Below are 26,092 nucleotides of genomic sequence, written 5' to 3'. Positions count from 1 at the left end.
TCTGTTTCAGGTAGTAATATTCCAATGTTGTGTCAGCTGTCAGGGAGCAAGTGAAGCAGCAAAGCTTTTCTTCATAGGTTGAAGGTGGGTATAAAGTGCAAGACTGAGTGGACTGTCCATTATGAGGGTCATTTTACCTGGTTGGTAACCTAGAGTTTTAGATCACCCCCCTATTGTATAACCCGCACGCTTTCTATCCCATTGGTTTTAGCTGATTGAACAATAGGCATGTTCTACACTGGGCGGGCAATCTGCTCTTCTAGATTATCACCCAGGTGCTGAATGTCAAAAATGTTCCTTTGGAGCGTGAAGAGAAAGAACTGGATAGACTAAATAGTATTTTCTCACTCTCTGTCAACAGATAATAATTAGGCACAGGAAACCTGGTTAATTTTCCCTTTGCCTCATCAAGGGTGGGATAGCTCACCCTTCCCCCTCTTGCTGCCCAAAAACGTACTCAGTGCAGCCCAGGGATTGATCCTGGGGCCTTCCCAATGTCTACAGTAAACACACTGGATGTCAAAACCCATTGAGAAGAATAGGACGCAGGGTATTTTCCAGACTGATTTATCAATAAAGTCTCAAGAGTTATTTTTTCCATCATCAAGTTACTTTTGAAGTTTGGTTTGAAGCTAACTAGTAATTTTGCTGTGCTGTAGGTGAGATATATTATTATTCATGGCCTAACCTCTCACTCCATCTCCAGCACATTGGTGAATAACTACTTGAATGAGTTTGCATGAAGGCTTTTATCATGTGAGACAATGTAGATTTAACTACAACATTGAATATGGCAAGAATAAAATGCTAAATGAGCAAAAGTAAAATCTCCCTGTGGCCTAGTACATTATTCATTTTTTTTTGACGAGTAGAAAATGCATATGCTGTATACTAACAGCACAACCGGCATGATAGCTTATTACTGGCAGTTGATGTAAGTGTCAGAAACCATCAGACTAAAACATGCACCAACCACACAGGGTGAATCGTTGAAAACAATCGCTGTATTCAAATGGCACTGAATAATAGTTTATGGAATTCACAAGCTGTAGCATCTTTATAGGGAATTTGTGGAGCTAACTTTTCAAATTCAGATTGATTCCATTCTGATGGGAGGTGGATCTTGTGCTCCTGTTGGGGCAGGGTGTGTGTCTGTGCCAATGTAGGCAGCAGCTTGTTTTAATATGGTTGGAAGTTTTGACCCCACCACCATCCAAATCTATTTTGCCTTCACAATGATACTTCATTTCAGAGATGTGATGAAAGCTGCCGTTTAAATAGAGCAGAATGAAGCACCTTTCCCATTGGAGTAAACAGGATGATGTTCAACATGCCATACCCAGGAGGGGGTCTCTGAAAATGAAAATTTCACATCACATACACAAGGACAGTTCTGCCTCTTTATCTTTAAGTTTCCAACATTCTTCCTTTGCACTTCCTCAGATTCCCCCTTAAATAGTGCTTCCCCTTAATCTGGTCGACAGCCATTGTGCCCAATTGCCCACTGATTCCTCTCAACTTCCTTGTGCTCAAACAGTGCATATGACAAATAGAGCCATAGAAAAGTTATGGCACAGAATGAGGCCATTCAGCCCATCATGTCTGTGGGGCTGAAAAAGAACAAATGCAGAAATACAGCAGAAACCATTTATTTAAGATGTGAGAAACACAATAAACTTCATAAAACCACCATAACTCAATAACTTGGCTATAGCTCAAAACATTCATCATTCTTGCAGATTTTTTTCAGGTAAAGCCTTGATTTGGACAATCTCATAAGGGTCACATTAACTTTGGTTATTTTAATCAAATGGTAATCAGGCTTTTGCTGCTCTTGATGACTTACGTAACAATTATTGTAACAAACAGATTATTCATTGGTGAGACAAACTCAAAGAATCACTCACTGGGTAAAGTGCCTTATTTTCAGGTCCTGTTCTCCATCGTCATGGCTAATTTTAACTGTGGGCATTGGTGTAAATCGGACGATAATGAACTGGCTGTCCATTATACTCTGCTTTACATTGAAGTCAATATTGTTAGAATCTGTTTTACACTATTTCCCTGCAGTTAAAATTACCCCCTCCAACATTCCAACTCTGAGGATAAAACGCAGAGCAAGTGCCTTCACAAATCACTGCTCTAGAGTAACACAACACTTAACATCTTTGTCCGAAATGTCTTATGCTATTTAACAGACTACCATTAATGCAATATTCGGTTGCAGTTGCAGTGGATACACAAAGATACATAGTTAAGGGCGGATTTTAGTGGTGGGTAAACTCTGGCAATCTGGCCCTGGGAATGAAGGGGAGCTGCAGGATTCTACCACACAGTGCCCATCCCAGGAATTTTCATTAAAACAGGTTTCCACTGCTTATTTCAGCCGCAATTGTGGCAGCAAAGTTCAGGTCGCAGTTTACAGGACTGAACATATGAACAATGGAAATTGACCCTCGGACCCATCCAGGTCCGTCACACACAACTGCAATGCCTTGTGCATCACAGTGTTTACACTCCCCACTCTGCCTGAAAGCCACATGATCTCCTGGGAGAGGTGAATAATAAAAAAAACAGGGAAAAGTCTGGAAAATTGCACTCTGATCCTTTCAGGCAATCGAAACTAGTCCAGGAGATGGCTGTCCTAAGTACTGAGGAATTAACTGCAGTGTTGGGACTTACGTTTTGCTGAAATCCCAGAGAGCACAATAAGGATTGTGGGTGCCCTATAGAAAAAGAAAACACTTGTAAGTAAACATTCTCTTTATGTTCTCTTCTCAGTTGATCAGATATGCATAAGGAAGGGTCTGCTTTAATTGTAAACTCCCCCACTATGATAAGTTGAGCTGATAGTCCTCCCTTGATAGCTCTGACCAAACAGCATAAAGTCACATTGATACTATTGACAGGGAAGTTTGCTTCAATTGCTTGTTCTTAGGAGGTGAGCAAAATGATTGCTGGCAAAGCTGCACGTGTTGCCCAGTTGCTCTGAGAAAGTACATACGACCATACATATCAACATACAAATCAGGAGCAGGAGTAGGCCACTCGGCCCCTCGAGCCTGCTCTGCCATTCAATGGGATCTTTTTATTTTGTTCATTCACAGGATGTGGGCTTTGCTGGCTGGGCCAGCATTTATTGCGCATCCCCAATTGCCCTTGAGAAGGTGGTGGTGAGCTGCCTTCTTGAACCGCTGCAGTCCATGTGGCGTAGGTGCATCCACAGTGCTGTCAGGAAGGGAGTTCCAGGATTTAGACCCAGCGACAGTGAAAGAACATTTCAGGATGGTGAATGACTTGGAGGGGAGCTTCCAGGTGGTGGTGTTCCCATCTATCTGCTGCCCTAGTCCTTCTAGATGGTAGTGGTTGTGGGTTTGGAAGAATTCACCAAGGCGCCTTACTGAATTCTGCAGTACATCTTGTTGATGGTACACACTGCTGCCACTGTGCGTCGGTGGTGGAGGGAGTGAATGTTTGTGGATGTAGTGCCAATCAAGTGGGCTGCTTTGACCTGGATGGTGTCAAGCTTCTTGAGTGTTGTGGGAGCTGCACTCATCCAGGCAAGTGGGGAGTATTCCATCACACTCCTGACTTGTGCCTTGTAGATGGTAGACAGGCTTTGGGGAGTCAGGAGCAGAGTTACTCATCGCACAATTCCTTGCCTCTAACCTGCTCTTGTAGCCACAGTATTTATATGGCTAGTCCAGTTAAGTTTCTGGTCAATGGTAACCCCCAGGATGTTGATAGTGGGGGATTCAGTGATGGTAATGCCATTGAACGTCAAGGGGCAATGGTTGGATTCTCTCTTGTTGGAGATGGTCATTGCCTGGCATTTGCATGGCGCGAATGTTACTTGCCACTTGTCAGCCCAAGCCTGGGTATTGTCCAGGTCTTGCTGCATTTGGACATGGACTAGTTACGTATTTGAGGAGTCGTGAATGATGCTGAACATCATGCAATCATCAGCGAACATCCCCACTTCTGACCTTATGATGGAAGAAAGGTCATGGATGAAGCATGTGAAGATGGTTGGGCCGAGGACGCTACCCTGAGGAACTCCTGCAGTGATGTCCTGGAGCTGAGATGATTGACCTCCAACAACCACAACCATCTTCCTTTGTGCTAGGTATGACTCCAACCAGCGGAGAATTTTCCCCCTGAGTCCCACTGCTCCAGTTTTGCTAGGGCTGCTTGATGCCACACTCAGTCAAATGCGGTCTTGATATCAAGGGCAGTCACTCTCATCTCACCTCGGGAGTTCAGCTCTTTTGTCCATGTTTGAGCCAAGGCTGTAATAAGGTCAGGAGCTAAGTGACCCTGGCGGAACCCAAACTGGGCGTCAGTGAGCAGGTTATTGCTAAGCAGGTGTTGTTTAATGGCACTGTTGATGTCCCCTTCCATTATTTTACTGATGATCGAGAGTAGACTGCTGGGCAGTAATTGGCTGGGTTGGATTTGTCCTGCGTTTTGTGTACAGGGCATACCTGGGCAGTTTTCCACATTGCCAGGTAGATGCCAGTGTTGTAACTGTACTGGAACAGTTTGGCTAGGGGCGCAGCAAGTTCTGGAGCACAAGTCTTCAGTACTATTGCCGGAATATTGTCAGGGCCCATAGCCTTTGCAGGATCCAGTGCCTTTAGCCGTTTCTTGATATCACATGGAGTGAATCGAATTGGTTGAAGACTGGCATCCGTGATGCTGGGGTTCCCTGGAGGAGGCCGAAATGGATCATCCACTCAGCACTTCTGGCTGAAGATTGTAGCAAATGCTTCAGTCTTATCTTTGCACTGATGTGCTGGTTTCCTCCATCATTGAGGATTGGGATATTTGTGGTGCTTCCTCCTCCAGTGAGTTGTTTAATTGTCCACCACCATTCATGACTGAATGTGGCAGGATTGCAGAGCTTAAATCAGATCCCTTGGTTGTGGGATCGCTCAGCTCTGTCGATCACTTGCTGCTTATGCTGTTTGGCACGCAAGTAATCCTGTGTTATAGCTTCACCAGGCTGACACCTCATTTTTGGGTATGCATGGTGCTGCTCGTGGCATGCCCTCCTGCACTCTTCATTGAGCTAGTGTTGATCCCCTGGCTTGATGGTAATGGGGTAATGGTAGAGTGAGGGATATGCTGGGCCATGAGGTTACAGATTGCATTCAAGTACAATTCTGCTGCTGCTGATGGCCCACAGCACCTCATGGATGCCCAGTTTTGAGTTGCTAGATCTATTCGAAATCTATCCCATTTAGCACGATGGTAGTGCCACACAACACAATGGAGGGTATCCTCTATGTGAAGGCAGGACTTTGTCTCCACAATGACTGTGCGGTGGTCACTCCTGCTGACACTGTCATGGACAGATGCATCTACAGCAGGCAGGTTGGTGAGGATGAGGTCAAGTATGTTTTTCCCTCTTGTTGGTTCCCTCACCACTTGCCACAGACCCAGTCTGGCAGCTGTGTCCTTTAGGACTCAGCCAGCTTGGTCAGTAGTGGTGCTATCGAGCCACTCTTGGTGATGGGCATTGAAGTCCCCCATCCAGAGTACATTCGGCACCCTTGCCACCCTCAGTGTTTCCTCCAAGTCACGTTCAACATGGAGGAGCACTGATTCATCAGCTGAGGGAGGGCGGTATATGGTAATCAGCAGGAGGTTTCCTTGCCCGTGTTTGACCTGATGCCATGAGACTTCGTGGGGTCCGGAGTTGATGTTGAGGACTCCTAGGGCAACTCCCTCCTGACTGTATACTACTGTGCCGCCACCTCTGCTGGGTCTGTCATGTCGGTGGGACAGGGACATACCCAGGCATGGTGATGGTGGTGCCTGGGACATCGGCCAAGATTTTCCATTCGTAATGCGGGCTCGGCGGGAGCGGTCGTGGAGCCGACCATTGCCCACGTCAGCTCCGCACTGCGATTTCACTTGGGCAGGCCAAATAAGGCCCGCCCTGTGTGGATCACGAGCAGCAGCACTGAGTGCTACCTGTGCGGGCGGGGGGAGGAGGGAGAGCGGGCCTGGCGCGCAGTCCGCACATGCACGCGAAAGAGCGCTTCAATCTCCCTGAGGCATGGAGCTGCCTTGGGGAAATTGAAGCACTTTTTGAAAAAATTATTAAATACAATAAAAATTTAAGGAAACATGTCCCCTCATGTGACACAGTGGAACATGTTTTCAATTTAAAAGGATAGTTTTATTTAACTTATAATAGTTTCAGGAGACCTCATCCCGCTTGTGGATGAGGTTTCCTAAAAAACGTAAAGGCCGCTTGGCCTTATGAGTACAAGACGAAAAGCTTCAGCAACATGTTTCTCTTTTCAGCAATACTCATTCTATTGTAGGTAATGGGACTGAATGGGTTCGAGCCTATGACGATGCCTGTTTTGCACAACGACCAGGGTGGATTTTGACCCCATTGATTTTTACAACCTTACAAATCCACTTCAGAGGATGTTGAAGGGGAGATTTTCTTGGGTCTACACTCTGGAGCATTGCATGGCTTCAGTCTGCCAAGGGACATGGCCGATTTATCTGCCATTAATAGAAATGATCATAGACCCAGGAAAACCACCTCTTGAGTGTCAACACATGGAGTGTGGGGCTGTAATCAAGTATCGGTCAGATCCGCTAGGGGTAGTAGTCACTCATCTCTGAAGGCCATTAGTGAGCCAGATAGGTTTTAACGGCAATTTGTTTTCTCACGGCATCCATCAAATAACCAGATTTTGATGAAGTTCTGTTTCACTACAAACTGGCAGTGACCTAGGACATTTTGTCTTGCTAAACCTGAAGGTAAAATAGAACAACAGATGTCAATTTGCATGGACCGCTCTTAAAGGATGAGTTAACCCTTTGAGAACCTAGCAACCTTCTTACCCTTTTAAATATTCAGCCCTTTGTTATTGAAATAGCTGAATTGATTTCCTGTAATTTTCTTGTGATTAATGTTACAACCTATAATTAGGGAACTGCACCGAGCTAAAGAACAACTCATAATTCAAACACATTTACAAATTGGAATGGCATTCTATTTTTGATGCTGGCATACAACACTATCCCTCATTTATAGGGCATCCATCACTTAGCACAACCATCCCTATAAGTTTGCTTTGCAAGAAGAGCAGAGACAGCCATCAAGGGAGATTGGAGAGAAGTTAGTAGAACTGGCCGAAAGCAGGACTAAAGTGGCAAATTCTGCGGAGGCTGCTGCACGAGGGAAGCGTGATTTAGGGAGAGGATTTCTTGGCAGAGGAGGCCTAATGGCTGAAGACCATTATTAGATGGGAATGAGGCGGAATGGCCAGTTGAGCAGAGTGGGCAAAGCATGTTGAGGCAGGGCATGGAGAAGATTGCAGAGCTAGAGTGTAGCAGACACAAGTGAGGCCAGGGACATTAGGAGTTTGTGACCCTGTGCATGATAGACAGTGGGCTGTGAAATTTGAGATGATTCTGGATTTTGTTTGGAGTGGAGATGGCGGGATTAGAGAAGGAAGCGTGGGAGAAATTGAGCTTTTTGCAACATCGACAAAGGGGTTTGAGGTGTGCTAGGTGCACAGGTAAGCAACATTCTTGAGGTGGAAGTAGAATGATGCTGGTGACTGGATGCACAGTGAGCACCATGGTTAAGAAGCATCATCAGGTTCAATCAGATGAAGGCAAAATTAATGTTGGAGCCTGATGTTGTTTGGGGAGTTAGGATAACAGGATCAGTGGGAGATGAATATGTAGTAGTAATGTCACAGGCCTAGTAATCTAGGGGCCCAGGCTAATGCTCTGGATCATTGGTTCAAATCTCACCATAGCAGCTGGTAAAATTTAAACTCAATTAATAAAACCTGGAATTGAAAGAGAGTCTCAGAAATGGTAACCATGACAACTATTATTGATTATAATAAAAACCCATCAGGTTCACTAATGTGTTTTAGGGAAGGGAATCTGGCCTACATGTGACTCCAGACCTATAGCCATATGGTTGACACTGAAATGGCCCTACAAGCCACTCAGTTCAAGGGTAATTAGGGATGGGCAACAAATGCTGGCCTTGCAGCAATGCCTACATTGTATGAAAGAACAAAGAAAAAAATATCGGGGAGAATTTTCTCCCTGTCGGTAGGGTTGTGCAGGAGCGGGTGTGGAGCTGATCACTGCCCGCGATCAGCTGCATGCCGCCATTTTATGTGGCAGGCCAATTAAAGCCCGCTCAGCGTGACCCGCACCTGGAAGCGCTCAGCGTGGGGGAAGAGGGGGAGTCGGGGACTGCGCTCTTTCGCGCACGCGCACGAGGCATGGCGCTGCCTCAGGGAGATTAATTTCATTATGAAAAATTAAAAAAGAAAAATTTTAAAAATTATTCAGGCTGGGACATGTTTATGAATTTTGATAAAAACTTTTGTTTCATTAATAAATCCTTCATGAAACCTCATCCCGCCCGTGGATGAGGTTTCATAAAAAATGTGAAGGCCGCCTGGGCTCTTCGCCTGGCCTCCAACCTTGAAGTTGGACGGGCAGCCCTGACAATCTCTTCAATTAGTTAATTAATCGCCTTAACAGGCCTTTGACAGTTCGACGGGTGCACAGCTGACTCCGGTGCGCGCTCGCCGAACTGAAGATCGGAATGACGCGCGGTGACATCGGGACACACGGCCGACGTCAATGCATGTCATTTTACGTGTTGGACAGAAGATTCTGCCCATGGTTTTAGTTGTGCCAATGCTTTTCCAAAAAATGTTCTGACACATTTGGGACTTGATGTGAAATGGTTGGTCAGACACCATTGCAACTATCAAAGAAGGAAGGGAGATGGAGAGGCATAGCTGGATCTCATCAATACATCAATGGATGCTGATCCAATGTTTGCGAATTAAGAAATTAAGGTGGTCAAAGATGGAACCTCAGGGCATGTTGGAGACTGTTGCAGTGATGGGTAGACAAGTTCCTTGAAGGGGATGTGCTGAGTGTGCGAGGACAGGCAGAACTAGATCCAAGCGAGGGTAATGATGCTGGGTTAGACCAGGGAGGAGGGGCAGAGGAATGACTACAGTCAATGAAATCACATGTTTTTAAAAAGCTCTCCTACTTCCAAGTTTGGGGGCGGGAGCAAAGCATAGAAAAAGAAAAGAGTTTTGGTAGTTTAAGTGTTAATATTACAGCAATTAGGCTGTTCTGCATGAGTTTGTTATTGTAATAGTGCTTTGTTTAACATTACAATGTACGAGCTGAGATGATGTAAGGATACGTTTTTGCAGGATGGGTAGGCTGCCACTGGGAAAATCGAATGTCAAGATCCAGGAACACACTCTGTTGCACCAGATCTTCCGATCAATGCTCCAGTGGTGTGAGACCGTGCGAATTGAGCGGTTCCCTTGCAGAAATCACAGGCTGGCCTTTAGAACTGCCAACTAGTGCAAGGTTAATATTCCTGGAATAGTACATAGTAAACAGAGAAGTACTTACATTGACCAAGTGAGCAAGCTCGATTTCCAGTATAGATTCTGCAATTTTCGGTTTTGGTCTTACTGTCACGGCTATCACTTTTGAATTCACAACTGTGTAATTTCTGTGGGAGTGGTTAAAAAGCAAGAAAAAATGCATTTGAAAATTTGAACATACATACGAACATATAAATTAGGAGCAGTAGGCCATTCGGCCCTTTAAGCCTGCTCCGCCTTCAATAAGATCAAGGCTGATCTGATTGTGGCCTCAACTCCACATTTTGCCTACCCCCCGATAAACTTTGACTCTTGTGATAGTCAAGAATCTACCTTTGCCTTAAAACTACTCAAAAGATATTTAATGACCCTGCCTCCACCGCTCTCCAGGCGAGAGAGTTCCAAAGACTCAAGACCCTCTGAGGGAAAAAATTTCTTCTTATCTCTGTCTTCAGTGGGCGACCCCTTATTTTTAAACTGTGTCCCCTAGTTCTAGAGACTCCTATAAGGGAAAACATCCTTTCAGCATCCACCCTGTCAAGTCCCCTCAGGGTCTTATATGTTTCGATAAGATCGCCTCTCAGTCTTCTCAGCTCCAATGGATACAGGCCCATCCTGTTCATCCTTTCCTTGTAAGATAACACCTGAGATAGGTATCAGTTGAGTGAACCTTCTTTGAACTGCTTCCAATGCATTTATGTTCTTTCTTACGTAAGACCAAAACTGTACACATATTCTAGATGTCACCAAACCAACTATTATTCTTATCAGTTCTTCAAGAATAATTCTCTAAAAGGAAAGGAGTACAGGCACAATAGAAATGGCAGACTTCTTTTATTCAAGAGCATCGGTCAGAAATGAATGAAGCTGAAGAACTGGGGTAACATTTTGTGTAATTTGGGACGTTATTCTGGTTTCCAACTCACTCTATGGCCTCACTCCTTCCCCGTTTATGCAATCTCCCCACAACCTTCATAACATCATCCAACTTTGTCCCCGTCTCAGCTGATCTGAGAATGAAACCCTCATCCATGCCTCTGTTATCTCTACATTTGACTATTCTAATTCTCTCATGCCTGGCCTCCCAACTTGCACCCTCTGTAAACTTGAGCTTATCCAAAGTTCTCCTACCTGGATTGTAGCTTGCACTAAGTCCCATTTACCCACCACCCCCGTCCTCGCTGACCTACTTCAGCTCCCAGATTGACAACATCATAATTTTCAAATTCGCATTCCTGTTTTCAAATCCCTTCGTGGCCTTCCTCCCTAAATTCTGGCCCCTTGCGCATTCCAATTTTAAGTTGGTGGCCTCACTTACGCCATATTTTTCGTGTGTTTTTATAATTGATATAAAGGCACCAATCACTCATAAGGGATTGTGCAAACACATTGTGGGTTCATTTATTAACTCTAGGCATGTGTGAACAGATATACATGGCAGAAAGCTTGAGGAGGGCTGTGTGTGCCTGTGTTCTGCTCCAGACCAAAGTGAAACTGAGGCTGGATCACTAGACACACTTCTCTTAAAGTGATGGCATGCTGCTTTCCCTTAAAGGTATATTACAACAGTATGCTCTGAAATTCCCTCCCTAACCCTCTCCAGCTTTCTCCTTGCCCCCTTTTTTTTGGGTCACAAGTCCTAAAACAGCCTTTGGGTAGCTCAGTATCAAAAATTGGTTGATAGTCACTGCCATGAAGTTCCTTGGGATATTTTATTATGTTAATCATGCTATGTAAATGCCAATTGTTGTTGTGATTGTCAGTTGACACTCAGCCAATTTCCGCTAGAAAATCGGGCCATCAATGACTTAAAATTGGAGAGAAGTATGAGTGCAATGTGATTTTCTGATAATTTTGAAATGTACGGCCAGTTTTCTGTCCGAAAGAAGCAGGGACATTACTAATATATTGAAATTGGAGTTGTAGGACTCCAACACCATTCTCATGTATAAATGGGTGGAGCACTCAACATGGGTAAATCAATTGCACCTCAGTGAGCAATGCAAGAGGTGGCCAGTTACAACTCATTAAAAAAAACTTTTCAGCAAATGTCAAACCTTTGTCACTACAGTCAATTAGTCATAAAAGCATCGGCAATTTATAAAAGGATTGTATTAAAAGTGTCCCAGATTCCACCCTTCTTTGAGATAGCTGAGCATTTTTCTTAAATTCAGCGTTTAAAACTCTAGAGATGTTAAAATAGGATCAAACCAACCTTGGTGTACATGTGGAACTGATTAAAGCTATTTTGGTTTATCTCCAATTATTGAAAAGCATTTTACGAGTACAGGTTAACACTACCTCTATTAACATATGTATTCACAATGTGAAACAAGTCTATGCATCAGATCTTCTCAAACTGAAAGAGCACCTATTTTAGTGAAAGTCTATTTTTAATTAAATATCTCTGCCTGTTATAGAAAACTTGTTTTGAATGCTGCTAGGTTTTAAAACGTAAATGAAACAATTGAAGTTCAACCATATTTGTAAATTTGCTGACAGTATAGTAATAAAAATAGCTCTGAAAATGGATGGTCCTTTCAGCTCACTCTTGTCATAATGTTGGCAAGTTGAAGGGCCACACATTAGTTTTGGATCTAGATTTACCATTTCTGCCTCTTAAGTTCAAGTATTCAGCCTCTACCTATCACAAACAAGCCATTTGTGTAGAAGAGGGTAGAGACTCACTATGCCAAGGGTTCCTGTGTTTCCAGCCCTGAGTGTTAGCACAGGTATCTCTGGTCAAACCTACTTGCCAAACGATGGAAGTGGATCCATCTCAGAGTCCAAGTGATGATAGTGCTCCAGAATGCCCTGAAGAGGAAGCATTTTTTTTAAAGGGGCACATTCAGAAGAGCACATGGATGGGAACGCCCCCACCTCCAAGTTCCCCTCCAAGCCACTCACCATCCTGACTTGGAAATTTATCACTGTTCCTTCACTGTCACTGGGTCAAACTCCTGGAACTCCCTTCCTAACAGCACTGTGGGTGTACCTACACCACATGGACTGCAGCGGTTCAAGAAGGCAGCTCACCACCACCTTCTCAAGTGCAACTAGGGATGGGAGGCCTTGTCAGAGATGCCCATATCCCATGAATGAATTGCAAGATGAATCTTAACTGAAGCTGAAGGAACAGTAGCTCATCTTTCCATTAGCCACGTTGCAGTTTTCCAGACTCAACACTGAGTTCCATAATTCCAGACCATAACCGCTGCCCCTATTAGTTTATTTTCGGGTGGCAGCTGTTAGTGATGAATTTGTTGTTTCCCATTTATACCTCCTCATTTGTTTCTTTACTGACCCCATTCCCACCCCTTTGCCTTGCACTATCATCTTTTTGTCATTTATTCTCTTCTGCCTTTCCACCCTACCATAGGCCTTCCCATTTGTTCTCACCACCACCCCAGCCCCCCTCCAATTTCCCCATCTCTGTAGTTGCTTGAAACCTGTTACAGATCTAACACCTTCCAGTTCTGACGAAAGATCAATGACCTGAAACATTAACTCTTATTCTCTCTCCAGGGATGCTGTCTGATCTGCTGAGGTTTTCCAGCACTTTCTGCTTTTATTTTCTTGGAAACATTATCTTACCAAAAGTGATCTTCTTCTCCTTCTTCTTCTCCAAGTAGCATCCTTGATTATTCAAGTACTGCCAAACCACAGCCTATAGTGTGATTTTGCTATGGGGCAAGGGGAGGAGGCAGGTCCCAAGTCTACCTTAGCTGGAATGTGGATTTAACCAGCACTTTTGGTGTTATTCTGAACCGCCCTCTAGCCAACCGAGCTAACCGGCCTCCCTCCCACCCCCAGAGCACTGTTACCCTCTTCAATGTTGCAATGTAACTGCAGACAAAGCATCCTTTGGGATATTGAGAAAATAAGCCGACCACCTGAATTGCCAGTAGTTTGTTGTAGTTCTGCAAAAGAGGAATTCTTTATAATATTTGAACAATAAGAATTCAGGAGGTGTGCAAAGCTGATTGCCCAGCTAGGTACTCGCAGTGAGGAGGCCATGGGCTCAAAGTCCCTGATTTCCTAACCCAATTGTTACAGCTCGTCGGGAATGTCTGGTCACAGAATCAGTCCTCGGATATCTCCACTTTTTCACATCCACCCTCCAATTTAAAGAGACTGGGAATCATAGAAGGATGTCATTCTGCGCATCATGCCAGGGCTGGTTCTTTGGTGGAGCCATCAAATTATTCCTACTCCCCTATCCCTTCACCACAGGCCAGTAATTATTTTTCCCTGCAAGTATTTATCCAATTCCCTTTTGAAAGTGACTACTGAATTTGCTCCCATCACCCTTTCTGATTACAACAGCTCTCTGCTTAAAAATAAATTCTCCTCATGTCACATATAAAAACAGGAAATGCTGGTAAAACTCAGCAGGTCTGGCAGTGTCTGTGGAGAGAGAAAGAGTTAATGTTTCGAGTCCATGGGAAGAATTTTTGGGTTGGTGAACGGGGGTGGGGCCCGCTCACCGACACATAAAATGACGCGCGGTGAGGTCGGGCGGGCGTCCCAACGTCACCGCGCGCCATTTAGATTTTCAGTTTGGCAGACGCGCAGCTGACTCTGCTGCGCGCCTGCTGAACTGTCAAAGGCCTATTAAGGCCATTAAGAAAATAATTAAAGTATTTAAGACAGCTGCCCGTCCAACCTTAAGGTTGGCGGGGGGCAGGCAAAGAGCCCAGGTGGCCTTCATTTTTTTCATGAAACCTCATCCATGGGCGAGATGAGGCTTCGTGAAGGGTTTACAAATTAAATTTAAAAATTTCAAACATTTAATAAACATGTCCCAGCTCATGTGACAGTGTCACATGAGGGGACATATCTAAATAATTTTTTTCTGTCTTAACAAAAACTTTTATTCCGAACTTAAACTCCCTGAGGCAGCTCTGTGCCTCAAAGAGATTTCTGCGCTCTTTCGCGCGCATGCCCCGACTCAGGGAATCCCTCCCGGTTCTCACAGGGAGCGCTCAGCACTTCCGGGTGTGCATCACGCTCGGCGGGCCTTAATTGGCCCACCCATGTAAAATGGCGGCGTGGACCCAATTGGGGTTCGCGTCAGCCCCTGCACAACCCCCCCGATGGGGGGAAAATTCTCCTCCATATGACTCTTCTTCAGAGCTAAAGAAGGAGTTAACGTTTCGAGTCCATCTGACTCTTCTTCAGAGATTTCCAACATCCGCAGTGTTTTGCTTTCTCCTCATGTCCCCTCTGGTACTGTGGCCAATCACCTGTGGCCTCTGATTGCTGACCCTTCTGCCATTGGAAAAGGTTTCCCCTTATTTATCCTGTCAAAAGCCCTTCCTGATTTTGAACACCTCTATCATATCTCCTCTTAACCTTCTCTGCACCACCTCTGATATTGTGCATTGAATTGCTGCCATTTGCTTCATAACTGTTTGACTCTCAGTTGTCAGTGGACAACTTTTGTACAAAAGGAGGTTAAATCTGAAGTGTGGGTTTCCGGCAGTGAGTTTTAAAGAAGGAAGAATTAGCTATCTGAATTTCAAAAGTGCACTGCTAGATAGAGACTTTGCTTTTAAGCAAACAGCTTTTAAAGTAACTGTTTTTCTTCAGTTAAATGATATTGTGCTCGTTACTCCCTTAATAACTGTGGATAAGAAAGTATTTATAACCATCAGGCACATGTTGCTCTGTCATTTTCTGTTCAATCAGCCCTATTCATGCTGCTGGAAATCATTATGTGGTCCAGAGGAAACAATTGCCTATGAATTGGCAGCTACCGCAATGTAAGTCAATCTGGCCTGAAATAAATTATCAGTTGTCAGGGAGGGTGTGAAAGTCTTAATGAGCCTGACACCAAATTAGCTTCTTTAGATTTTCCCTTCAGTGATTTGATTCATGGGGATGGGCAGGATTTTCAAAAAATAAATCTGTGCAGCACAGCTAGAACTGCAGATCTTTGTAATGAAGTGATAGTTAGCTTGGCAGTTGTTGTGATAGAGAAAGGGCAACTTAACCCTTGCTGTAATGCTATGTGCGCTCACTTGTTGTGGCATGACCTGCCCATCAATGGGATAGCTCTTTGAGCAATTGAGCTGCTCTACTTGGAGAAAACCCGCTGAAACCAATGGATGAAAGAGTATGGACAGTACAGCTGGCAGGTCAGACACCCTGTCAACAGCACTTACTGGGAACAATAGCCTTACACCTCAAAGGTTCACCTAACATCTATGACCTCGTCAATGTTCAGCTCAGTAAACCTGATTGGTTGACTTTCAGCCAATCAAGGCACAATTATTTTTGATAAAGAATTTAGGGTTATATTTTTCACTTCTGAGGATGTTGCAAAGTGCTTCACAGCTAATGAAGTACTTTGGACAAGTTGATTCCATAACCACCGAGGTGTCAAAAACAGCAGGAAGGAACTTTTCCCCTTGGTGGAGGGATCAATAACCAAGGGGCATAGATTTAAGGTAAGGGGCAGGAGGTTTAGAGGGGATGTGAGGAAGAATCTTTTCACCCAGAGGGTGGTGGGAATCTGGAACTCTCTGCCTGAAAGGGTGGTAGAGGCAGAAACCCTCATAACATTTAAGAAGTATTTGGAGGTGCACTTGTGATGCCATGGCATACAAGGCTATGGGCCTAGTGTTGGAAAATGGGATTAGAATAGTTAGGTAGTTGTTTGACCAGCGCAGACTCGATGGGCCAAAGGGCCTTTTTCTGTGCTGTAGACCTCCATGACTCCATGACTCTATGAGCAGTTGACTGAATGTGCTGGTAACCTGTTTATGGTGGCGAATGACTGCTACAAGGGATACAAACTGAACACTCTGCATTTCCTCAAATACCTTACATCCATCTGAGCAAGCAGACAAAGGTAGACTTAACGCTTAATCTAATGGTGTCACTTCAGATTTTGTATTCAAATCCTGGAGTGGAATTTGAACCCACAACCTTCTCAGAGTGCAAGTACATGTACCTGAGTTAAGCTGACAGTTAAAACATATGCAGGTAGATTTTCCTGTCCCTGTGCTCAGGATTCAGTACCTCAGCTAAGTGGCCAGTCTCCTTATATGAGCCTGGACAATAAGTGTGGGCAGACTATTTGGCCATGGGGCATCACGGACTAGGTTAATTCTAGTCTTATCTAGCATATTAGGGTGCATTTTCAAATGAGGGGCCACAAATGTCTTATATCTGTGGGGTGACAGACCATGTGTAGCATCCCCAGTAATGTCTTATATCTATGGCACCCCAGCCTGCATATAAGTCAGTCATGGCTTAGTTGGTAGCATTCTTGCTTCTCAGTAACAAGGTTGTGGTTTCAGGTCCCACTCCAAGGACTTCAGCATAAAACCTAGGCTGACACTTCCAGTGGAGTGCTGCGCTATTAGAGGGATGAGGCATTAAACTGAGGCAATGCCTGCCCTCTCAAGTGGATGTAAAAGTTTCTGAAGAAAGCAAGGGAGTCCTTGGTGTCCTGGCCAATCTCTTAATCAAGTCTTAAAAATAGATTATCTGTTCATGATCACATTACTGTTTGGGGGAGCTTGTTGTATGTAAATCAGCTGCTGTGTTTCCTATTACAACAGACTACACTTCAAAAAGTACTTACTTGGCTGTAAAGTGCTTTGGGATGCTGGGAAAGGTGCTACATAAATGCAAATTCTTTTTCCCCAGTAATATCTTAAATCTATAAGGTCCCGAACTGTGTATGGTGATGGTGTGTTACAGTTCAGTCAGGGAGGCCGAGTTGCTTAGGCAACATGCACTTCTACTTGCGCATTATCGTCTGGAGCTGTGGGTAGTGATGGTAGAAGCTCCAACATTCTTTCCATCACATGGCTGACCAGGAATCTCTCCCGCTCTTACCGCCTGCCACTGGCGTGTATTGGAAGGATTTTCAGGTTGATATCCAACCTGTTTGGCCACATTATGAACAGACCTTCCTTGACCATCAAGTCCTGGGTTGGGACTCAAACCCAGAACTTCTGGTTCAGAGAAATGGACACTACCCACTGCACCTCAAGACTTCCTAGACTGTGAGCACCTCTCTTAATATCTCACCTGCTTAATATCTATGGGATTTCAGACTTGTTTAACACTCCCAGTAATTTATTTGATCACAATGATTTACTGATCAATTAATTTCCACAAACTGTTACAATTTTCGGGTTGTGTTCTTTATAGAAAAAGCAGGGTGCCATAAATTTTAAGTAAGTGTGGGAAAATATCAGAGGCACCATGACTGCTGCCGATACCTTTGCATGCTTTGCCCCTTATTTCAACAAGGGCCTTACTCAGTCAAAGTAAGGGTTTACAAAACAGTAGCCTGAGAAATAGTCATAGAAGACTGGATTTTCCGGCCCCCTCTCGCCGATGGGATCTTCTGGTCCCACCGTAGTGAATGGAATTTTCAATGGCCTGCCACATCCTCAGCAGGGAAGCCCGCCACTGCGGGAGGGGGGGGCGGGCGGGGGGGGCAAAAATTATGGCCAGAGTTATTTACAACTCAGAAAGAGGCCATTCAGCTCATTGAGTCCGTGCACCTTTCTCGATTCAGCCCGTGGAGCAATCCAGGCAGTCCCAATCTCCAATCTTCCCCTCTCAATCCTCCTAATAGCACCTTGTTACATGATTGTACTGAGCATGAGCCCACAGGAGGGTCAGTAACCAGAAAACACAGATCTAACGTAAATGGCTAAAGAACTAGAGGAGATATAAGAATTTCTTTTATTCAACAAATTGTTATGATCTGGAATGGAATAATCTGGAAGCAGACGCAGATTCAATAACCACTTTTAAAAGAGAATTGGATGAATGCTTGAAGGGGACACATTTGCCAGGCTATGGAGAAAGGGCAGGGGAGTGGGCCTAATTGAATATTTTCCTTCTGTCTTGCATCATACCATGATTCTATACTACCTGTGACAGTCATTTATGGGTCTGAACATTATATTTAACAAGTAAGGTGATGCAATTTTAATATTACTGATAATGAGAAACATTATCAAAGCATTATCATCATGATGCTGTAAACAGAAATATGGTTTATCTAAAATCCATTAGGCGCCTGCTGTACATAATAGCTAATTGCTCCATGGTGGTTACATTTCAACAGTAATTTTAAGCTTCATCAAACAGTAAAAACCTTTCCAGAATCGAGAAAGTGCTTGGGATAATGGCTGACCTTTGCTCAAATGAACATATTTGCAATAGTTACAAATGTCCTTGGTTCCCGGGAAATTAAATCTCTACATCTTTAACCGGTGTAAGTAATTGGTGTCAAAACAAAAACAAAAATACCTGGAAAAACTCAGCAGGTCTGGCAGCATCTGCGGATAGGAACACAGTTAACGTTTCGAGTCCGAATGACCCTTCAACAGAACTAAGTAAAAATAGAAGAGAGGTGAAATATAAGCTGGTTTAAGGGGGGATGGGACAAGAAGAGCTGGATAGAGGGCCAGTGATAGGTGGAGATAATTGGTCTAAGTAATTGGTGTGCTTTGTGCACTCCTTTATTTTTCTGTGACATACAGGAGTTATCTCATTTCTTTTCCATCACTTATTGCAGCCAAATCCCTGTGACCCCTTCTGGTCAAATCACATGACTCACAAACAGCAGATACCCACAGCTATGATATGTTGCCCTGGGGTAAATGAAAAATGAAAGGTGGCAAGTCGTTAAAGTTGTCAAAGATAAGGAACTGCAGTGCTACTATCTATTATGAGTAACTATAAATTCTAAAGTGGCGTTTGTGGTATAAAACACCCTGGGGTCAGGCTGCTATTGGAGAATGCTCTCCAGCAGGTTTGAAAACATAGATTTGAATGCAGAATGGGTTTCCCTTTCTTTATACTTGCAACAAGATTTTCCCTGCAATTTTTCCTTTTTGATTGGGATTTATGGAAGGCAAGTTGATGGGGGTAGTTTTATAATTGGTGGGGTGCTACTAGAAAATTGCAGCTAGCACACTCACTCACAGCTACCGCACCCCCACTCCCCCACTCCTACACAGACAATCACCCTGTCCCACCCCACCCATGCCTACACAGACAATCACCCTGCCGCACTCCTCCCCCTCCTGCCAACACAGACAATCACCTACATGATGTCAGCTATTGCTCAGTGCTAGCCCACTTGCATCAGAATCGGAAAGGTTAAGAGAAAGTCTTGGATTTATACAATACCATTCACATCTCAGGATGCCCCAAAGCAAGTTACAGCCAATTAAATACTTTTGGAAGAGCAATCACTGTTGTAAGGCAGGAAATGCAGCAGCCAATTTACACACAGCAAACTCCCACAAACAGCAATGTGATAGTGGCCAGATAATCTCCTTTCATCATGTTGATTGATGGTTTAAGGGTAAAGGTAGGCCAGGACACTAGTGAGAACCCCTATGCTCTTCTTCACGTTAGTGCCATAAACACTTTTACATCCATCAGAGAGGGTCTCAATTTAACACGTCATCTGAAAGGCGAGCTGACAGTGTAGCACTCCTACAGTACCGCACTGAAATGTTAACGTTAATTTTTGTGGTGTGGGGCTTGAACCCACATTCGTCAAACTCAAAGGCAAGAATGCTACACACTGAAGAACATGTTGTGGGTTTAAGTGAAGATGCATGAACACAAAATCCAGTCTGACATGAGAGCGGAGCCAGGGAATTAAAAGAGCATGAGAAAAAGTGAGACAGAGAGCAGAGCAAGGAGCTAAAAGAGCGTGAGAAGGAGCGAGATGGAGATTGGAGATGGGGAGTTAAAAGAGCGTGAGGAGTGGTGAGACAGAGAGCGGAGCCGAGAGTTAAAAGAGCACGAGAAGAGGTGAGACAGAAAGCAGAGCTGGGGTGTCAAAAGTGGGTGAAAAGAAGCGAGACTTAGATTGGAGATGGGGAGTTAAAAGGGCGCAAGAAGGAGCAAGACATAGAGTGGAGCCTAGAGTTAAAAAAGTGCAAGAAGTGGTGAGACAGAGGGCGGAGCCAGGAGTTAAATGAGCGCGAGAAGTGGCGAGAGAGAGAACGGAGCCGGGAGGTAAACGAGCGCGAAAAGTGGCGAGACAGAAAGTGGAGACGGGAGATAAACACATGCGAGAAGTGGCGAGACAGAGAGCGGAGCCGGGAGTTAAACGAGCGAGAGAAGGGGTGAGACAGAAAGCGGAACCGGGAGTTAAATAAAAGCAAGAAGTGGCGAGACAGAGAGCGGAGCCGGGAGTTAAGAGAGCGCGCGAGAAGTGGCGAGACAGAGAGCGGAGCCGGGAGTTAAACGAGCGCGAGAAGTGGCGAGATAGATGCGGAACCGGGAGTTAAATGAGCGCGAGAAGTGGCGAGACAGAGCGTGGAGCCGGGAACTGAAAGTCTGAGAGAAGGGGCGAGACAGTGAGCGGAGCCGGGAGTTAAACGAGCGCGAGAATTGGCGAGACAGAGAGCGGAGCCGGGAGTTAAACGAGTGCAAGAAGTGGCGAGACACAGAGCGGAGCCGGGAGTTAAATGAGCGCGAGAAGTGGCGAGACAGTGAGCGGAGCCGGGAGTTAAACGAGCGCAAGAAACAGCGAGACAGAGAGCGGAGCTGGGAGTTAAACAAGAGGGAGAAGTGGCAAGACAGTGAGCGGAGCAGGGAGTGAAACGAGCGCGGGAAATGGCGAGACAGATAGTGGAGCCGGGAGTTAAACGAGCGCGAGAAGTGGCGATACAGAGAGCAGAGCTTGGAGTTAAACAAGTGCACGAAGTGGCGAGACAGAGAGCGGAGCTGGGACTTAAATGAGCGCGAGAAGCATCGAGACAGAGAGCGGAGCCGGGAGTTAAATGAGCGCAAGAAGTGAATAGACAGAGAGCGGAACCGGGAGTTAAACGAGCGCGAGAAATGGCGAGACAGAGAGCGGAGCCGGGAGGTAAACGAGCGCGAAAAGTGGTGAGACAGAAAGCGGAGCCGGGAGTTAAAGGAGCGCGAGAAGAGCTGAGACAGAAAGCGGAGCCAGGAGTTAAAGGAGCGCGAGAAGTGGCGAGACAGAGAGCGGAGCCGGGAGTTAAAGGAGCGCGAGAAGGGGTGAGATAGAGAGCGGAGCCGGGAGTTAAACGAGCGCGAGAAGTGGCGAGACAGAAAGCGGAGCTGGGAGTTAAAGGAACGCGAGAAGTGGCGAGACTGATCGAGACTGTCGGGGGTTCCCCCCAACGTCATCCTGCGTCATTTTCGGGTCGTCGAGAGGGCCCCGCCCTCAGCTCGCCCACGGAAAAATTCTGCCCGAGGAGTTGCGAATGGTGCTGAACATTGTACAATCATCAGCGATCACCCCCACTTCTGACCTTATGAAGGAGGGATGTATATTTATATGTATATTTATGTATACTTATGTTTATTTATGTAAATTTAAGTCTTATAAATCTTATGTACATATTGAGTCGTGGACTTCCATCCTATTTCTGAGAAAAAAAACAAATCCTGACATTTGAACTCAGCTGCAAAGCAGGATATTAGCATTAATGTACCTACACCACATGGACTGCAGAGGTTCAACAAGGCGGCTCACCACCGCCTCCTCAAGGGCAATTAAGAATGGGTAATAAATGTTGGTCATGCCAGCGATACCAACATCCTGTGAATTAATAAAGGTTTAGAGTTCTTACCAATGTAAATTATTCTAATTATAGCCCCTAACTTAACATAATAAATAATTAAGTGTCAACCTATAGAGTATCAAATAAAAAGAGAATCCAGCTAAAATATACTTATGTGGAAGGTTCTGTAATTATTATTTAGGGGGAAGTGTCCCACAGTTGGTAAGAGTAATTTGCATTAGGTTGCATTAAGCCAAGCATGGATACATGCTACAGCATTTCTGTATTTTTATTTGAGGGCAATCTAACTCTCATACACAGGCTTCAGGCTATGTACAGCTGCTTGTTACTGCAGTATTTTCTGCAGCTCATTCCAGTGTTTTACAGAGACGGTTCTGTTATGAATGAATGAATGACTAGTCAAGGAGCAACAAACAATGAAAGGAAAGTATTGTAAAATAAAAATTCTCAGATACACAGCAGCTACAAGCTACAAATTAAATAGGTCACCGTGTAAAAGGACAGACTTGGATTTATACAGCACTCGAAATCTCTGAGAAATGCTTGAAAGCGCTTTGCACAAATGAGCTTTTTGAATTATCGTCAATTTGTGATGTCAGCAACAGTAAGCTAAACTGTGCACAGCAAGATCCCACAAGCACCCCAAAGTGAATGAATCCTTTTCGTTTCTTGAGGCATGTTAAAAAGTGACACTGGAAGAACTCTCAGCTCTCCATTCGAGTTGCGCCATGGTTTAATGTCTCCGTTTTAAGGTCGCATTCTGAATATCACAGTGAGAGGATTACAGCAGGAGGCATTTAAAAAGTGTTTTAAGGCCGTCCTTTTGCTTTTCAGGTGCGAGAAAAGTTTTTGGCAGGTTTTCAAGCCATGAAGAAAGCCAACAAAATGGAAGCTTGGGAAAATAAGTATCGGGCTGGTAAATGTGTACAGTCCCAGTCTTACCTTGGGGAGGGTAAAATAAGTCCCAGATTTTTGTAGAATATCGTGCCAAGAACAAAAACAGCAGAATCGTCCAATTCTGAAAAGAAAAACAAATCATACAAATCATACGATATAGAAGGAGGCCATTCGGCCCATCAAGCCTGTGCTGACTCTTTGAAAGAACTATCCAATTAGTCCCGTTCCCCTGCTTTTTATCCCAAAGTCTTGCAAACATTTCCCCTTCACGCAGTTATCCATCTCCCTTTGGAATATATTTTTAAAGTTCACTGGGATCATTACACACTATTTTATATCAGAGAGGGGGTGAATTTCTGCCAACCTGCTGTACCTTTCTTAGAATATGGGCAGCAGAAATTCTGCAAAAATAACACAAACACCGTAGACAATTGAGAGAATGCTGGTGGAAATTCACCTCCCCCCCTCAAAATATTTGACTAAACAAAGTTCGCCTTTCCTTATTAGGTGTGCTACTCCTTATGAGAACATGCAAAGCAACCATAAATATTTCACCTGGTGACGCGGGTATGAATATGTTTTTTGGAATAATAATTTTGTCTTCGGAGTTCCGTGCCCAGTCGACCATTCCCTTTCTTCCTTTCATAGGGAAGTTGATATCGGTCAGAACAGATGCTGCAGGCAGCTTGTGAATGCTGGCCACTAATAAGAAACCACAAATAGATTTGATTCGCGGCAAATTATAATCGAGCTCACAGACAAAATTTTGAGCCAAATTGGCTGACCGTAATCGCTCAGTCTCGACATATTCTTTTCAGGCTTTTTGAATATTTACCTGATCATTATCAAATAATTACATACATTGTCATTGGTCAACTAGGCAGGATGATGGGTTGTCATAATGATATGAGTAACTGTTAGTGAATTGGCGGCCCTGCCTTCAGCCGCCGAGGTCCTAAGGATTTTGATAGGGTTGATAGGAGAGGAGGTCTTGTGGTGCAGTGGTAGCATCCCTACCTAGGAGCTCTGGGTTCAAGTCTCATTTCAGGACTTGATAACCATGGAAGGCATGGTTGTAATATGACCAATCAGGTTGACGACCAGCCTGTAAATCCTTCCAATATGGCAGGTGGTAAAAGTGGGAGAGTTTCCTGGTCAGCTAGACTGCAGACAGCAACCACTGCAGTACTTTGCCAAGCATAATTATGGACCAATCCATTGGAAGTCCATGACTGCCAACACCCTCTTAGGGGATGGTACCTTAAGCAGGAGGAGATAAGGAGTACCTGCTGAGTTTTTCCAGCATTTTTTGTTTTTGTTTCGGATTTCCAGCATCCACAGTATTTTGCCTTTATCTGTGTGTAGGAGATAAGGAGTAACTGTTTTCAGTTTCAGAAGGGTCTGTATGAGAGGACACAAATTTAAGGTAGTTGACACACCAATTTCTACCCTTCTCAGTCTTCTTTCTGTGTTCTTTCTTGTGTCCAATACTATTTAATCCGCTGGAACTCTATATAAAGAGGGTGAAATTCCGCTTTGAATTAAATCTTGAAATTTCCCTGTGATTCCTCACCCACTAATAACAGCTTATTCTCAGTTCAAATCTGCAAATGTCCACAATTTCATTCGCAGCTCTTTTGCAACAAAGATAAATAGGCATTATAGAAACCTTTAGTGGAAAGATCATATTGGACCCTGAGAATTTATGCATTGTAATTGTTGATTCATTGACGTTAAACCCTGTATGACTAGGATTTCCGCGGCATGAGTGGGTATCACAAGAAACGCAAAGACTCAGTTATGATATTTGAGCTTAGAGCATCAGCTAAACTGAGAATCCAAAGCTCTGCTTTTTACCAAAGAATTAATCAGTCAGAAGAGTCTTTGTAACTGGGTCAGGAGCAGGGAAAGCCCTCGAGACTATGCACCTGACTAGCAAATGTAATGTCCAGCACCTGGTCAGATAAGAAATGCTGCAGCAATAAATTAGGCATATAAATAGTAAAAGGGTGGTAAAAGGAAGAGTGGGGCCATTTAGGGACCAAAAAGGGGATTTATGCATGGAGGCAGAGGTCATTGCTGAAGTACTAATTAGTAATGAAGTACTGATTACTTTGCATCTGTCTTTTCCAAGGAAGAAGATGCTGCCCAGGTCGTGGTGAAAGAGGAGATAGTTCAGACACTCGATGGGTTTAAAGTTGATAAGGATGAAATATTGCATAGGTTGGCTATACTTAAAGTTGATAAGGCACCGGGACCGGGTGAGATCCAAGGATACTGAGGGAAGTAAGAGTGGAAACTGCAGCCATAACTTTCCAATCTCCCTTACACTCAGGGTGGTATGAGAGGACTGGAGAATTTCAAATTCTTGTTCACAAAAGGGTCTAAAGATAAGTGCAGCAACTGCAGGATAGTCAGTTTAACATGTGTGGAGGGGAAGCTTTTAGAAAGGATAATTTGTGGCAAAATTAATAGTCACCTGGGCAAATGCAGGTTAACTAAGGATTTGTTAAGGGCAAATCATGTTTAACCAACTTGCTGGAGTTTTTTGATGACGTAACAGAAAAAGTTGATGAGGGTAATGCTGTTGATGTGGTGTGCATGGAATTTCAAAAGGCATTTAATAAAGTGCCACACAAGGCTTGTGAGTAAAGTTATAGCTCATGGAAGAAAAGGGACAGTAGCAACATGGATACGGAATTGGCTGAATGGTGGGAAACAGACAGTAGTGCTGAACGGTTGTCTTTCAGACCGGAGAAAGGTTTGTGGTTAGTGTTAGGAACCCTGCTCTTCCTCATATATATAAATGATCAAGGACTTGGTGTACAGGGCACAATTTCAAAATTTGCGGACGACACGAACTTGGATATATTAGAGGAACATTGGAACATAGAACTTAGGAACAGGAGTAGGGCATTCAGCATTTTGAGCCTGTTCCGCCATCGATAAAATCATAGCTGATTTGATTGAGGTATCAACACCACTTTCCTGTCTGGCCCCCATAAACTTTGACTCTCTTGTCTATCAAAAATCTATCTAACTCAGCCTTGAATATATTCAATGATCCAGCCTCCACTGTTTTTTGGGGAAGAGCATTCCACAGACTATCAAACCTGACAGAAAAAATTTCTTCTCATCTCCATCTTAAAAGGGAGATCTCTTATTCTGAAACGGTGTCCCCTGGCTCTAGTCTCCCCCACAAGCAGAAATATCCTCCCA

At 44.3% G+C, this 26,092-nt stretch overlaps 2 protein-coding genes across 10 annotated transcripts in view; one reads left to right on the top strand and one right to left on the bottom strand.

Moving 5' to 3' along the window:
• Positions 1-26,092, bottom strand: part of adgrb3 (adhesion G protein-coupled receptor B3) — a 990,062-nt gene that overhangs the window by 278,948 nt on the left and 685,022 nt on the right. For all 9 annotated transcript variants that reach the window (XM_078541844.1, XM_078541846.1, XM_078541847.1 and 6 more), the window contains 4 exons: positions 23,429-23,575; positions 22,919-22,994; positions 9,448-9,550; positions 2,683-2,726 (listed from right to left, as the gene is read on the bottom strand). In XM_078541844.1, coding sequence (XP_078397970.1) covers positions 2,683-2,726; positions 9,448-9,550; positions 22,919-22,994; positions 23,429-23,575 — 370 coding nt within the window. The remainder of the gene's footprint in view (positions 1-2,682; positions 2,727-9,447; positions 9,551-22,918; positions 22,995-23,428; positions 23,576-26,092) is intronic.
• Positions 17,646-21,546, top strand: LOC144680409 (uncharacterized). The gene is given in 4 exon segments (XM_078541376.1): positions 17,646-17,710; positions 20,060-20,127; positions 21,317-21,380; positions 21,456-21,546. Coding segments are annotated over 4 exon segments (288 nt in total).

Source organism: Cetorhinus maximus, chromosome 5 (genome assembly GCF_964194155.1).
Source record: "Cetorhinus maximus chromosome 5, sCetMax3.hap1.1, whole genome shotgun sequence".
NCBI lineage: Eukaryota > Metazoa > Chordata > Chondrichthyes > Lamniformes > Cetorhinidae > Cetorhinus > Cetorhinus maximus.
The sequence above is the reverse complement of the archived record's forward strand: the minus strand, read 5'-3'. Positions and strand labels throughout refer to the sequence as shown.